Here is a 14,311-nt window from a genome sequence, read left to right on the forward strand (position 1 = left end):
GAGCGAATGGAACAAAGTCCCAACTACCGAACTCTTCCCGCTGAGCCTCCTCCTTGGTTAAGGGCACGGTGGAGAGGTTTAAGAATATATAGCAATCAACGATTTATTATACGTCTTTTTTTATACAAGCTTGACAACCCTCCTCGCAACAATGAATTGGATTGAGAGACATGGTCAACTGGTACTTCTTCAAACACTGCCATCAATCTCATTGCCTTCAACCAATAGGCTTTCAGATGATTCTCTTTAACTTTGAAACTTTCTTCAATCTAAGACTGCACTAGAAGTGAATCACCCAACCACTTACAACATGGGGAGCTTTCGTATCCCTTATTGCGAATTTGAGACCTATCAATAGTGCTGAATACTAGGCCATAGTTCCTGCTTTTGTGTCCGGTGCTGGTTTGCTTGCGCGCCTGAACCAACCCTACAAACAAGGAAGAATGCCTCTCATCTGTTTTGGGTACAGAGGGCCATAGGTTCAATTCTTATCACCTTGTGTGGTGATAGAAAAATCGGAGAAATTACATGGTTAACGTATTGGGCCGATTGTTCTTTTTAAGATTAATAAGGTGTTTTATGGGTCCTCAAAAAACAGAACTCCTAGTAGGCCAACTCCCTTTCAAGCTTTAACCGGCTTGAATCAAATCCAGATGCCTCACTAGTTGGTTCTCCTTTTATCTGTCCGATCAAGCAACCAATTCTATGCCACTAAAGCTTCATGCCATTGAAGACTGTCCGAAAGCGATTAGTAAGCGGGCCAGACAAACATCATCAGCCTAGCCTTGGAGAAATTTTTCATTTTGCCTAGAAAACGGGAGGTACATGGTATACCACGTGTCATTATATAAGTGGAGGGAAGTTTTATTTTTTAAGTCGTTAAGTTTTTAATGTAAGTATCTTAGCACTTATATAGTGACATGTGATGTACCATTTCGTGTTCCGAGCACACTGAAAAACTCTCATAGCCCTAATGCATTTGTTTTGTCTCATTCATTCAGCAGCTTTGACCTCGTTCGTGGCTTGATTCTCACAGTTTTTGGACAGGAAGGGAAAGTCCCGCTGACATCCTGAGCTTTATAACCACCAGTATGGACTTTTTAGGTCCTACATACTAGGATATGCAAGATTCAACTTTGATCTGCCCATGAACCTTGGTTCACGCTCTACGTACCTTATTCTTTCAAACTTTCTCGAGTCACCCTAGCATAACGGCTAAGAGAACTTGGTTAACTTCGATTAATTCCATGGCTTTCCATTATTCTTATGATGTGGGATGTGAGTCATCAGTTCTTTCCTCCACTTGATAGTTTATTATCGAGGATCACTGAACTTAGCTTACTTCTTACTTAATGCTGTACTTGGGGGCTACTTAAGGCACTTTAGGGCACACCAGATTTAGGTTGTTAGATGTTGCTCAGTTCTGCTATAACTTAAAAACTAAAAAGCTTTGCCTCGAACTTCAGCCCATTTGAGTTGGCCACGAAGTAATAGCCTTTGACACCCCACACCATTGTGGTAGGAGCATGGGCGAAGCTATAGAGGACCAAGGAGGGGCAGTCGCTCCTCCTCTTGTCGGAAAAGAAGCCCAAGAGTGGGTAACCGCCCCTCTAGTTGGTCGAAAAACCTGCAAACGCCCCCTGGTTCCTCTGCTGCTGTACATCATCTGTTGCGTGTAGGCCTTCGTTTTTTTTTTTTTTTTTTTTTTTAAATCCTAGGTATTATCGGTGAATAGCAAAGAAATAAGACGAAATATGGGCATTTCCAATGCGAGCTAGAGCTGAGACTGTTGCAGAAGTGGTGGTTCAAATGATTCGCGAGGAAGAAGAAGGCGACCAGCTATTTAAGTTGAAACGCATAGTTTCATTTTTGTTGTGGCTAACAATGAAAATACAGTTGCAAGCCACTTTTGATTGTTTTCTTATTTTTTTATAATTATCTTTTAATGTTAACAAAAGATTTCAGAGCATTAATTTTATTATTCTAGAGTTTAGACTTTAGAGTTATATAAAAAATAGAAAGTAACTCACTGTAAGAAGTGTATTTTTCTCGTACTATCATATTCACTAAATTATTAAAATAAAATTTTTGATATTTTTGAATGTTATATGTTAAATAATAAGCTTAATTAAAAATAATTTTGAAGCTTCAATACAAGTATAATTTTTTAAGGTGTAAAACATTGATGTATATGATATATACATAATAAGTTTACTCAAATATGTCTAGGTTCCCGCATAGGCATTAAATGATATATAATAAATTTACTCAAATCTGCTGAAGCGCTAGGCTTTAGTTCGCCGCCTAACTAGCGCCTAGCGTCATTTATGACCTTCAACCTTGATTATGAACGACATTAATATTGCCTACTAGCTAAAAGGATTTGATTGTCTACAATTTTTTGGAACTTTTTACAGTTTTAAATTCCGCCTCTCCTCCTGCCTATTTTTGGCTTTGCCGCTGGGTAGGAAAGGCTTGCCCATTAGTGTACTATGCCAAGAGGTGGTAGGAGATCAACGATCTAGCTCAAACCTACTTAGATGAAGCAGCAAGGTGTATGAAGGGAGCGACGACCCTTGTTGGAGATAACTCCAAATGCCAAACCATGTTTCAATAGTAGTTAGTATATTGTTCCATGGAGCTAAGGTAAAAAATATGGAAGAAACATGTGTTTTCATGTTTTCACGACTATCGCCCAGTCAATTCTGTTCCACTTAATCCCTGTTTCATGGCCACATATCTTCCTGGCTAAGAAATGGGAAACCTTTCTCTTGTTCTCTTATTACAAGAATTCAATTTTCATTTCATCCGGAAAAGGCTTTCATCTTTTTCTCAACAATGTCTTTGTCATTTGATCCAATAGCGTTATGTTAGATAGGAACAACTTTGACAAATACAGATAACTCTCGAACAGATTTTACTTTAGTAGAGACTTGGTTTGGTATCTTTAATGGCGGGGGATAGACTCTGTTTCAAAAGGAAGGGGATTCTCACATAATGACGGTCAAGTACCAGTTGAGGAATATAGATATAAGAAAAAATTTGGCCAATCCGCAGGCAAGTTGGAGAAAGCGCTTGATGAGCCCCTCCAAAAGTGTAGTTCCGGTGCAACCACATATATCCCACAGAAAAGTTTTATTGTTTCAATGAAACAACCTTTCCTTTCCCTGGTTTGTTAAATAGATTAGGGGGATCTAGCTTTATCTCGAAGAGGAAACGAGTTCTCCTTCTGATCTGCGTGGGGGTTTGCTTCGATCAGTTATAGGGGTGGTCAGTAGGTAATTCCGGTTCTAGCTCTTAGTTCTGGAAAAGCAAACTTCGATGTTCTGGGTATCCTCTTGTAAGTCCTCAAACACCCAAAATGACCACCAACAGGCACTGAAAGTGTGCAACTCGTCCAATAATTTCTTTCTCCAATCGTTTTATTTTTCCTTCAGAAATTTGGGCTATAAGAGCACAATGCAAAGTTTCCTGTAAGGCTGTAAGAATCTGGAGAAATCGTGAGTGATCTATCAATTAACGGAATTTTTTCTACTTCTGATTTTGCTTTCAATTTTTCTTTTTCTTTTAGTTTCTTGTCTTCCTTTAACCATGAGTACCCTATCGATTTCCCCTTTTGTTTTTTATCTACCCATTTCTCTAATTTTGTTGATCAAGATGTGCTCTATAGTTTCTCTATTTTCCGGTGTATTTAAGATTCACCAAATCCAACCTCAAATGTTCGTCGTAATCATCTCAAAAATAGACACAAAGTGCAGAGCTTCGACTGAAGAGTTTGAAAACAATTAGAGGGCTCCCATTTTCGTTGTCAGTAATTGGCAAATTGGATCATTTGGTTTCTATTTCTGTTGGGTTCTTAATGTGGATGACTTGGTTTTGCTTAGAACATATTCGTCAAAATGTCAATGGTATATGACCATATGGAGTTACAGTGGTTTTGCCACTCTTTAATTCCCTCCACTTCCTTGCCTAACAGTTCAATTGTTTGGGGTTAATTTCAATTACACTGCACATTTGAGGTTTTTTCTTAGACAACGTTTGCTTGATTTTGATTGGGTTTTCTAATGATTTCTTAAAACATTTTGGCTTTTCTGTTTGTACGTCACATTAGGGTTGATCAAGTGCAACAATGTTTTCTTAGACAACCTCATTGCTTATTTGATTTTTTTTTTTATGGACAGATGATTCAAATAAACAAGGAGGTTTATAGCTTTATATTGTAAAATACTACTCTTATCACTTGGATTAAGGTGTAAATTTATGTTGTACTATGATCGAAGTATAGAATACTGTTTGTTAAATGTTGGTAAGTGTCCCATCTTCTTACAGCTTGTGTGCTATGACTTCTTACATTTTTCTATATACTTTGACATATAGGGACTTACCCACAAAAGAATTAGGTTATACCATTTACAATTTACAACATTGTTATTGACATATTGTATGCTCTGATTATTGATGTTGTACTTTTTGTGGCGGGACGTGAATATTGTAAGTTGCAGTAAAATACAACATTACAAAATCACAAAGGAGATATTCTAGTAAAACGTTTTTTAAAATCATCAAAAGAAGAACATCACAATTATAAAGGCCTTTCGCCTATTCGGAAGCGCGTACAGAAAAATTATTGACTAATTAGTTATAGAGCACTGGTACCGTAGACTAAACATTAATGAATCAAGTTTGTCTCTATCTGTATGGTATTTGACATTGAATGAAGTATGATCTTGTATCGTTTAATTAGAAATTAAAGTATCGATTACAACTACGAATGACTGGATGTTTACTAGTAAATTTGAAATGATTGGATAATTAGTGAACATGAATTGAAAATAAAACATGGACGCGTGGTGTGATTATATACAATCAAGAGCTAATTTTTTTTTTTTTATTAGAAAGTTGACCGTGCTATTCATTAGGTATTTGGAAAAAAAAAAAAAAGCTGCACTTAATTAGGCCGGTTAGGAAATTATTCAGCATTGTCTCAGACTTACAGGTGGCAAGTCTATGAGAAATGTAATCCCGTAAATGTTTAATTAATTGAATGAATCTTACATTTGAGTTATATATAAATTTGCCAATAAATGATTAATAACAAACCAAGCCTATCTAATCACACATAGGACAACAATTAGTTACATAACAGATAAGGATAGAATAGTAACTAGACTATGACAAGGCTGACTGTGTTGCTGAGATTAGTTGTCTTTCAAATCAATCCATTAGATTATTAATGAGTACATATTAAAATCTATTTAATTTGATTTCACTTTACACTATCATCACTATTATCAATCTCACATGTTATGGTGATATCAAATTAAACATGTTTTAACGAAAACTCATTAACAACTTAATATGTTGATAAAAGTCATGCTTGTATTTAGAGATTAAGTTTGTAAGATATAACGTTAATACGAGAAAACTCACCCAAAATAAAAATAAAATAAGAAATTTAAAAAATTGTCTCAAATCTTAAAACGCATATTTGACCCAAAAAACATCGTTATCTGGCTAAAAATACCCCATATGCAAGCTCAAAGCTATGTGTCTTGTTCATCTTGCCAGTTTCAGTGAACCGGCAAATTATGTCCATATCGGACTCTTATTCTGAGTCCCTCAACTTCGGAATTCACAAAACCTATTTCTTGAACCGGCAGGTTGTTCCATAATTTGGTCTGCCATCTATTCAATGTCGGATTATTGTTAAGATATTATATTCACACTCCAAATTACTTCATTCACAACTTTTAATTTTTTTAATATTTTTTGACATTCTATACACCACTAACACTTAATAGAAAAATATTTAAAAAATTAAAGGAATGGGGAAGTAATTTTTTTGTTTGTTTTCAAAGTGAGGAAAGTAATTTAAGATGGGAAGTGTTATCAGCACTCTAAAAATCTCATTCTACATTCCTCACAAGTGTATTTTTCTTTCCTAATATAGAAAGTTTGAAGTACTAATAACAATTCCTTTTAAGATATGTGAATATAATCTTTCTTATTTTTGGGTTCAGCAACAATTTTATGGGGCATGGTGCTCCTTTATCTAGGGAAAATAAATAGTTTGATTTGGTGACTCGAGCTAGGATCAAGCAAATTGGAAAATAGAGAGTGAACTTTGTAAGCTATAAAAGTAGTTGACTTAAACGAGAAAATTAGTGCAAGACTAAAGAGCAATGAGAGCCCATGCACACAGTTTTAATCCTTGGAATAATCCTACCTTCAAGAAGTGGCGTTGCACCTCTTCACCAGAAAATTCTTATTCTTCAACATTATTAAGTACAAATTAATTGTTTATTTCTTTATATTTAAATAACCCTTAACCATGGTACGAGGAAATTGAATTTATTAGCATTTCGAATCAGAGTTTTCCCACAGTTACGCCTCAAATCAGGTGCTAAAAACATATATTATGAAGAAAGAAAAGCAACCGAGAGATGAAGGAAAGAGACCGAGTCAGATTCTTCCATGTGCAGACAAATAAACTTTCTCCTCAGGAAACACAGATGGAAGAGATATATGGTGTGTTCAGACATACAAAAACAGTTAGCCGAACTCTATCTCTAATTTTTAAATAAAATAAATGGAAAAAAGTCTTCCTGTGTAGTTGTCACAACTTTGTTTAACTTGTAATTAATCTACTCCCTACCCTTGATCAAGTATAATGTATTAATATCGGCCAAGTTTTCTTGTTCATCAGCCAAAAGTTTGAGCAAGTTCTGCCTTGTGATCACCCATGGCTACAAGTTTGATGATCAGAAACTCAATTTTCTTCATCATTTTTGCATGCTTGTGGAGTCTTCATGATGCAAGGGACACACTGAAGCCTGGGGACACTCTCAACTCCTCGAGATCCTTAGTGTCTGCGTCCGGGAAGTTTGTTTTGAGATTCGTGGTGCAAACCATTGATGCTTCGAACACCAGCTATATAGCGATCCTGCGCGACAAGCAAGGCGCAAACAAAGCATGGATTGGGAACAGAAACTCTCCTATTCCGTACCCTTCTTCTCCACTTCTCACCTTTGACTTGAACAACACGTTGAGAATTACATACCAAGGTGGAAACCCTATTGTGATTTACTCTCCTCCGAAAAATATTAGTAGTACTAATGCTTTTGAGGCTATCCTTCTGGATTCCGGCAATTTTGTGATACGAGAAGCGGGCTCAGTCAACGGATCAACCAACGGGGTTTTGTGGCAGAGTTTTGATTATCCCACAGACACATTTTTACCAGGCATGAAATTGGGGGTTGACCGCAGAAGTGGCAAGAATTGGTCACTTTTGTCTTGGGCAACAAGCTACAATCCTGCACCAGGGCTTTTGAGCCTCGATTGGGACCCAAATGGGAAACAGTTGAGAATCAAGCAGGGTGGGGTGGTTAATTGGACTAGCGGGGTCTTTGATGATGGAAAATTTCCATTTATTTTTCCTGATGTGTCCAAGCAGAGGTACAATTTTAGCATCATTTCGAATGAAGACGAAGACTACCTCACTTACAGTGCTGTAGGTGACACAAGTGATCCAGAGCCGGAATGGGTGCTATACAGCAGGGGGACACTTTTTGAATATGGTGCACAAGTTGCGATCACAAATGCACAGGACTGTGACGGATATAACACAGTTAGAGGGTGCGTGAGAAGGGACCGGGCAAGCAATTGTACGGGAAAGTTTGGTGATGAATTTGTGCAAAAGAATGGATACTTCAAGATCAAAGACTCTAGTAATACTTCAAGAGCCACCAGCTGGTACGTTGTCAGTAGTGTTGATTGTAAGGTTCTTTGTTGGAAAAATTGCAGCTGCCTTGGGTACGACACTTCAGCAGATAATCAGTCTAGTGGTCCTGGATGCCGATTTTGGAGTGTAGATTGTGAGTTCGTTGAAAATCGCACTGGATCAGGTAATGCAAGTAGTGTTTTTGTTTTGTCAAGCCTAACGACGCCTGCAAATTCACCACCTGCTAAGAAAAATGGTACGTCCAATTTGATACCTAAACTTCACACAAGACAGTTAGCTAACTAATCGTATTATATATAACTGAATTCGTAGCTAATTAATTGCAGTAAATTCAGGACATAAGTGGTTATGGGTTGTCATTGCAATCCCTACTGCACTACTATTAACGATGTTTTGCATATTCGGTTATCTACGAAGAAGACGAATGGTTTCATGTATGTTCTTTAAGCCTAATATACACTTGTTAGACAGAATTTCAGATGTTTGATTGTTGTACTAAATTGATAGCTTGACTTTCTACACTAATTTAAATAGTTGGGGACAGAGCAAGGAAACAGAACACATGGCTTGGCTTCTTTAAATCTGATAAACTTACTGATGAACCTGATCAAGAAAACATAGGAAAACATGATTTAAACATGTTTACGTATGAATCTGTTCTGACTGCCACTTCCAACTTCTCGGAGGAAAACAAGCTCGGAGAAGGGGGATTTGGACCTGTTTATAAGGTAAGGCCTTCAATGACTAGATTGTAGTGTCTTCTATTTTCTTTTGGAAACAACTGAGAAAATTATGGATAATCAATTCAGGGAAAATTGGTGACGGGACGAGAAATAGCCGTGAAGAGGCTTTCAAAAAGTTCGGGACAAGGAAATTCGGAGTTTAAGAATGAATTGATACTCATACATGAACTCCAACACACAAACCTTGTTCAGCTATTTGGATTTTGCATTCATGAAGATGAGAGGATGCTGTTATACGAATACATGCCCAACAAAAGCTTAGACTACTTTATTTTTGGTTTGGAATCAATACTACTTTAGTCTTAGTACTAGTAATTTTATTTGTTTAATTTGTGAGTGTAAAAACATACTGAGTATTGTTACTTAACTCTCCTTACATTATGACAGATTCAATCCGAGGTATGCTACTCGATTGGAAGAAGCGTTTCGGTATAATAGAAGGAATCACTCAAGGATTGCTTTACTTGCACAAATACTCGAGAACGAGAGTAATTCATAGAGATTTGAAAGCTAGTAATATACTACTCGACGAAAACATGAACCCTAAAATTGCAGATTTTGGCTTGGCAAGGATATTTACCCACAATGACTTGGAAGCAAATACTAGTAGGATTGTCGGGACACTGTAAGTAAATGTGTATAAATTCTTAATTGTCATGGCTTCTGCTTTTGGTTGTTAAGCATGTATTTTTGTAGATGTGTACTGATTGACGACTTTTTTCTTTTCCATTTTTTCCAGTGGTTATATGCCTCCAGAGACCATTGAAGGAATCGTTTCTGTAAAAACCGATGTCTACAGTTTCGGGGTGCTAATACTTGAAATCATAAGCGGCCGGAAAAACAACCGCTCCTGCAATGATGATGGCTTACTCAATTTAGTAGGATATGTATGTAACCTTTTCTAGCTGCAGACTATATTCTTGTTTTTAAGGTTGAGCTGTGCTAGGGATGGCCACCCAAGCGCGTCGTTGATGGTTCGTGGGACCTCACTTCCATCAACGGTGGTTGTGAATGACTGTCAGTAGCATTTTATTATTATGATATCCTAACTAAATGATCATGTTAACATTTTTTCAGGCATGGGAGTTATGGAAGGAAAATGCAGCGCTAGAACTAATGGATCCAACTCTAGGCGACTCGTGTAACGGGAATCAACTGCTAAGATGCATCCATGTCAGTCTACTGTGCGTGGATGAAACCGCAGCCGATCGACCCACCATGTTGGATGTGATATCGATGTTGACAAACGAAAGCATGGAGTTGCCTGAACCTAAAAAGCCGGCATATTACGCACAAGGAAATGTGGACTTTACTGGTATACGTGAAACGGGAGAGCAAACTGGATCGATAAATGTTTTGTCTCATTCCGACATTGGTGGGCGTTGAGAAATCAATCAACAATCCTGTAATAAAACTTTGTTCCCATTGAAAAAGTAGATCTGGTAACGAAAACAAAAATCATCGATAAAGTGGAATATTGTATAATATATTTTGCTGATTTCTAGTTGAAATGTTATGCCCATTAATTTTGCTGATTTTTTTAACTCGCATAATTGTCATGCATGTTAGCTATGTTGAAGATCAACACTAGCCCAATTGGTGTTTGGATGCTAGACAACTCTAGCAAAATACTATGTTGGTGGTACTAGCTAGAAGGTTTTGGAGATTCAAATATGCATGGGAGGTAGACGGTGCATGCACTTAAAATGCTAGACAATTCTTTATTCTTGTAGGATATGTACGTAACACAAACCTCTGCTTTTATTTCTTTATTCTTCTCCTTTGAGGTGACCGGGTTGATAAGAACTTCAGTGCGGACTTTCGCGACATATGGCTGGTTGAGTAGCATGTATCGTCCCGTTAGGATTTGTCAGGTGTTGAAGAATTTTAACGATAACAAAATAGGTCACTCAACCTGTCACATGACGTAAGTTCCCAAAGCGGTTTTTCTCATGAGGTTCGGTCATGATGGTATCCTAATTAAGTCATCATAACTCAAATTGTTTCAGACATGGGAGCTATGGAAAGAAGGCGCGGGGATAGAACTAATGGATCCAACACTAACGGATTCCTGTATTCAGGATCAATTTCTTAGATGCATCCATGTCGGTCTACTATGCGTGGAGGAAAATGCAGGTGAACGGCCGACCATCTCCAATGTGATATCTATGTTGACAAATGAAAGTGTGGCATTACCTATGCCAACAAAGCCAGCATTTTTCACAGAAAGAAATCATGGCCGGTGGAAAGGAGCCAGAAGATATGTCGATAAATTATTTGTCCAATTCCGAAATTGTTGCTCGTTGAAGGTTGTGGCTTGGTTTTATATACTTGCAAGAGCTGTCTCAGTTCATTTTTATCACCACTCTTGAGTGGTAGTAAGCTCACCATCCTATTAATTACTATTAAATGAGTTAGATTTTATTTATCTATTACACAAATCATACGAAAGGGATTCTATGCAATTTATGCAGTCAAAGGAAGTTGTGTGACAATAAGACTCCAAGTTTTCCAAGAATTTTAACATATGTTGGTTTTCTCCTTTCTCTAAATAAAAAGTAATTTAGTTGTTGTTTTTTCACTTATAAGCAATGAGAGTCTTTGGTTTGACTTTTGTGGGTAGCGAGTTTGCACTAAATTATTATGGCAAGACTATTATGTGGCTTAATCCAAATCTCCTACACTGTTAATCTTTTTTTGGTATTTAAACAAAACAATCGTGTGACATTATCTGGCATAATGATGGGTCAAATGTTCTCCCTCACATTCTTAGACCTGCCAAAACTTATTAGAAAAGAAAAGAAACTTCTCAACAATGGGGATTACATGGAAAAAATATTAGGGAGATCATGTTCTTAACGATTTAAAGAAGGAATCCAAACAACAACGGTAACATCATGTAATCTACAAAATATAGTTTAAGTATATAGTCTCTCCAATATCACCCTTCCATGTAGCCAAAATGACACGCCCCAACCCCGATATCCCCCGAATACCAGGATAGGCACGTGCTGGCCGACACCCGAGGGTGACGAAAGCCATTTATTGAGTGCAAATGCTGAAAACAAGGGATATATAAGGCTTATAAATATAAAAGAATAATGAATATGCAAATAAGGACCATGTTTAGAGCACACCTCTAATCTAGAACACTAGAAGAAAATAATATAAAATTGAATGAAACAAAGGAGTGGGTCCTACACCGAGAAGACTCGAAGATGCCGATGCGGAAGTGCCTGGACGTCGGGATTGTATGCCTCGATTCTAAGTCCTGAAGGGAGCGCAAAACAAACATGAGTGGACCAAGTTGATATATATATAATAAAACAGTTATCAACGTACTAACCCCCAGGTTTTATGAAAACACATATATAATTAGAAACATAAGTTTTCCGAAATCTAGCATGTCATGCAATGTCTCAAATCATAATTCGCATAAAATAGTAATCACTAATGAATGTCCGATATAACACTTCAGGCCCCATGCCGGCTCCCCGTCTCTGAGCAAACAGTCAGAGGAAAATACACTTCAGGCCCCTTGCCGGCTCCCCATCTCTGAGCAGACAGTCAGAGGAAAACACACTCCAGGCCCTATGCCAACACCAAACCGTCGCCCGGGACGAACCGGATCTATCCCTACGTCCCGTAGCGGAAAGGACCACTAGGTAAGTACAAAACCAGTGAACATACGTATATTGAAAATCAACTTCATAGTATAAAGTCATCTATCGTCTATACTATAAAGAAGTGTTCTAAACATGTTCTAAATATCATATCGTCATCCATCAGATATTATATAAGAACATGGGTTATAGGAAAAATAGTAATACTTCAAACTAGTCTCAGTAAGCATGTTATCTCAAAACGTTTCATAAAACATAATCGTAAAGTCATGCTTTTCTGTGTATGCAATTCTACCATTAAAACATGCATTTTTAGAAGGGGTCCACTCACAGTACTTAGCTGCCGAAGAGCCACGCAACTAGTAAAGACGGAAACGCCACAATTAAACGCCCTTAAACACATAAACGGTACATTTAGTCAAACTCTACTCAAACGACTGAATTTGGAAAAACGGACATCGGAAACGGGTTCAGAACATCGAAATTAGCCTAGGAGAGGTCCCGCAAGAAAACTCAAAAAGTCAACGGTCAATGTCAACGTTGACCGTTGACCGGTCAAAGTCAAAGTCAACGCTGACCGTTGACCCAGTCAACGGGTCAGGGTCACGGGTCACGGGTCAGGGCCTTAGGATTTTGGGCTAGGGTTTTGGGTTAGGGTAATTGGGTTAGGTGTTAGGTGGGTTGGGTTTTATGTTAGAAACCATACGGCCCAAAGGCCTAATTAAAAAAAAGGGTAATGGGTTTGGGCTTGGCAGGAAAGGCCCAAAGGCCTTGGGTTTGGAGTTCGCCGGATTCCAAGGAGGGAGAAGGCCGGATTTCGGCCGGAGATTTCCCAAGCTCCGTTGGAGCTCAAAACTCAACCAAAACATGTCATTCAATATACCAAATTGAAGCCTCGAAGGTAAGGAATCGAAATATACCCTTGGTTCCCGTCATCGTGGTCGGAGTTGGCCGGAAAACAGCCTGGAAGCCACGGGTGTCAGCCGGAAACTGGGTAAGATTCAAATGAGTATAACTTCTTCAATACTCAATGAAATTGGGTGAAACAAAAGGAAAGTTGTAGTACTCAGCGAGACGAAGAGATTGATACCTTTACTCGCTGTGGTTTGGCCGGAAATTGCCTTGAAAGTCACTGAGGTCGCCGGAAACTGGGTAAGATTCAAATGAGTATAACTTCTTCAATACTCAATGAAGTTGGGTGAAACAAAAAGGAAAGTTGTAGTACTCAGCGAGACGAAGAGATTGATACCTTGCACGCCGGCCAACTCGCCGTGGTTTGGCCGTAAATCGCCTCGAAAAGGGAGGTGCTCGCCGGAAAACTGGGAAATGTCTCCGAGGTGGTTTCTTCATGGTTTGACGTCCAAAACACAACCACGGGGTTAGAAAAGAGCTATAGGTGTGGGCATGGGTGTGTGTGTGTGTGTGTTCTTGTCGGAGGAAAGAGCACCGAGAGGAGGGGGGAAAGAGAGAGCACGGAGGAAGAAAGAGAGAAGAGAAGACTTTTCAGAAAAAAAAAAAAAAAAAAAAAAAAGGGAGAGGGAACCAGGGGACAAAACAGGGGTGGACCCCTTGGGCTCACCAATTAAGACTAAAAAACAATTTAAAAAAGGAAGCTATCCCCCAAACTTAGTGAAAATACAAAAATATTCATTTTTCTTACGTAAATCCCGGGACGGGTTGTTACACAAAACCTCAAAAAAATAATACAATAAAAGTTTAACAACTTAATTGAAATTATTTCAGTAGATGCCTTGTCGAATTCGGATTTTGGTGCGCGTTAAGGGTATCAATCATGCTTGGTGTGACTCAGCTAAATATACTTGTCAAGTACAGTTCTCTGGTTTATTTATTACTACCTGATATTTTTTTTTTTTCTTTCTTCCACAAATGCGTTAATTCCATCTCTTTCAAGTACAGTTCTCTGGTTTATTTATTACTACCTGATATTATTGTTTTTTCTTTCTTCCACAAATGCGTTAATTCCATCTCTTTCAAAGAAGAGATCAACCAGTGTACTGATGAAGAAAGAAACCAATGAGAAAGTTCAGAGGCCGGAGTAGGTGGGTATTGTGACTTGCGCAGAGAGAAAGGAGAAGGTCATTGTTCTAAATGCAAGTTATACTGTCAAAATACTTAAATCAGTAAGTCAAAAGTCTTTCTTTGAATTTTGAATGAAAACAGAAGTCTTCCGGTAATTGTAAAAA

The 14,311-nt window shown here is 38.0% G+C and overlaps 1 protein-coding gene and 1 long non-coding RNA gene across 5 annotated transcripts; one reads left to right on the forward strand and one right to left on the reverse strand.

The window, feature by feature from the left end:
* Positions 1 to 6,593: 6,593 nt before the first annotated feature.
* Positions 6,594 to 11,065, forward strand: LOC137727138 (G-type lectin S-receptor-like serine/threonine-protein kinase At1g67520). 3 transcript variants are annotated; one of them, XM_088694101.1, is made up of 7 exons: positions 6,594 to 7,976; positions 8,068 to 8,175; positions 8,276 to 8,469; positions 8,551 to 8,761; positions 8,872 to 9,109; positions 9,224 to 9,371; positions 9,562 to 9,959. In XM_088694101.1, exons 1-7 carry the CDS (start codon positions 6,743 to 6,745, stop codon positions 9,868 to 9,870), a joined length of 2,442 nt encoding a protein of 813 aa, XP_088550227.1. In that variant the 5' UTR covers positions 6,594 to 6,742; the 3' UTR covers positions 9,871 to 9,959. The 3 variants fall into 3 exon arrangements, with proteins under 3 accessions (XP_088550227.1, XP_088550228.1, XP_088550226.1); XM_088694102.1 differs by having other exon boundaries at positions 8,077 to 8,175; XM_088694100.1 differs by lacking the exon at positions 9,562 to 9,959 and adding an exon at positions 10,494 to 11,065 and having other exon boundaries at positions 6,668 to 7,976; positions 8,077 to 8,175.
* Positions 11,066 to 11,556: 491 nt separating this feature from the next.
* LOC148696691 (uncharacterized) lies at positions 11,557 to 13,096 on the reverse strand. Of its 2 annotated transcripts, none has more exons than XR_015962491.1 (2): positions 13,028 to 13,096; positions 11,557 to 11,755 (listed from the first exon to the last, which is right to left on the reverse strand). It is a non-coding gene; the product is annotated as an uncharacterized LOC148696691 (long non-coding RNA). The 2 variants fall into 2 exon arrangements; XR_015962492.1 differs by lacking the exon at positions 13,028 to 13,096 and adding an exon at positions 12,439 to 12,496.
* Between the last annotated feature and the right edge of the window lie 1,215 nt (positions 13,097 to 14,311).

This window comes from Pyrus communis, chromosome 5 (genome assembly GCF_041283825.1).
Source record: "Pyrus communis isolate YQ-2024b chromosome 5, ASM4128382v1, whole genome shotgun sequence".
Taxonomy (NCBI): Eukaryota; Viridiplantae; Streptophyta; class Magnoliopsida; order Rosales; family Rosaceae; genus Pyrus; species Pyrus communis.

Coding starts and splice junctions, on each gene's coding strand:
- LOC137727138 (XM_088694100.1), top strand. CDS start 6,743: ATGGCTACAAGTTTGATGATCAGAAACTCAATTTTCTTCATCATTTTT. Junction 8,762..8,871: donor CTTAGACTACTTTATTTTTG/GTTTGGAATCAA, acceptor ACATTATGACAG/ATTCAATCCGAGGTATGCTA. Junction 9,372..10,493: donor TACTCAATTTAGTAGGATAT/GTATGTAACCTT, acceptor AAATTGTTTCAG/ACATGGGAGCTATGGAAAGA.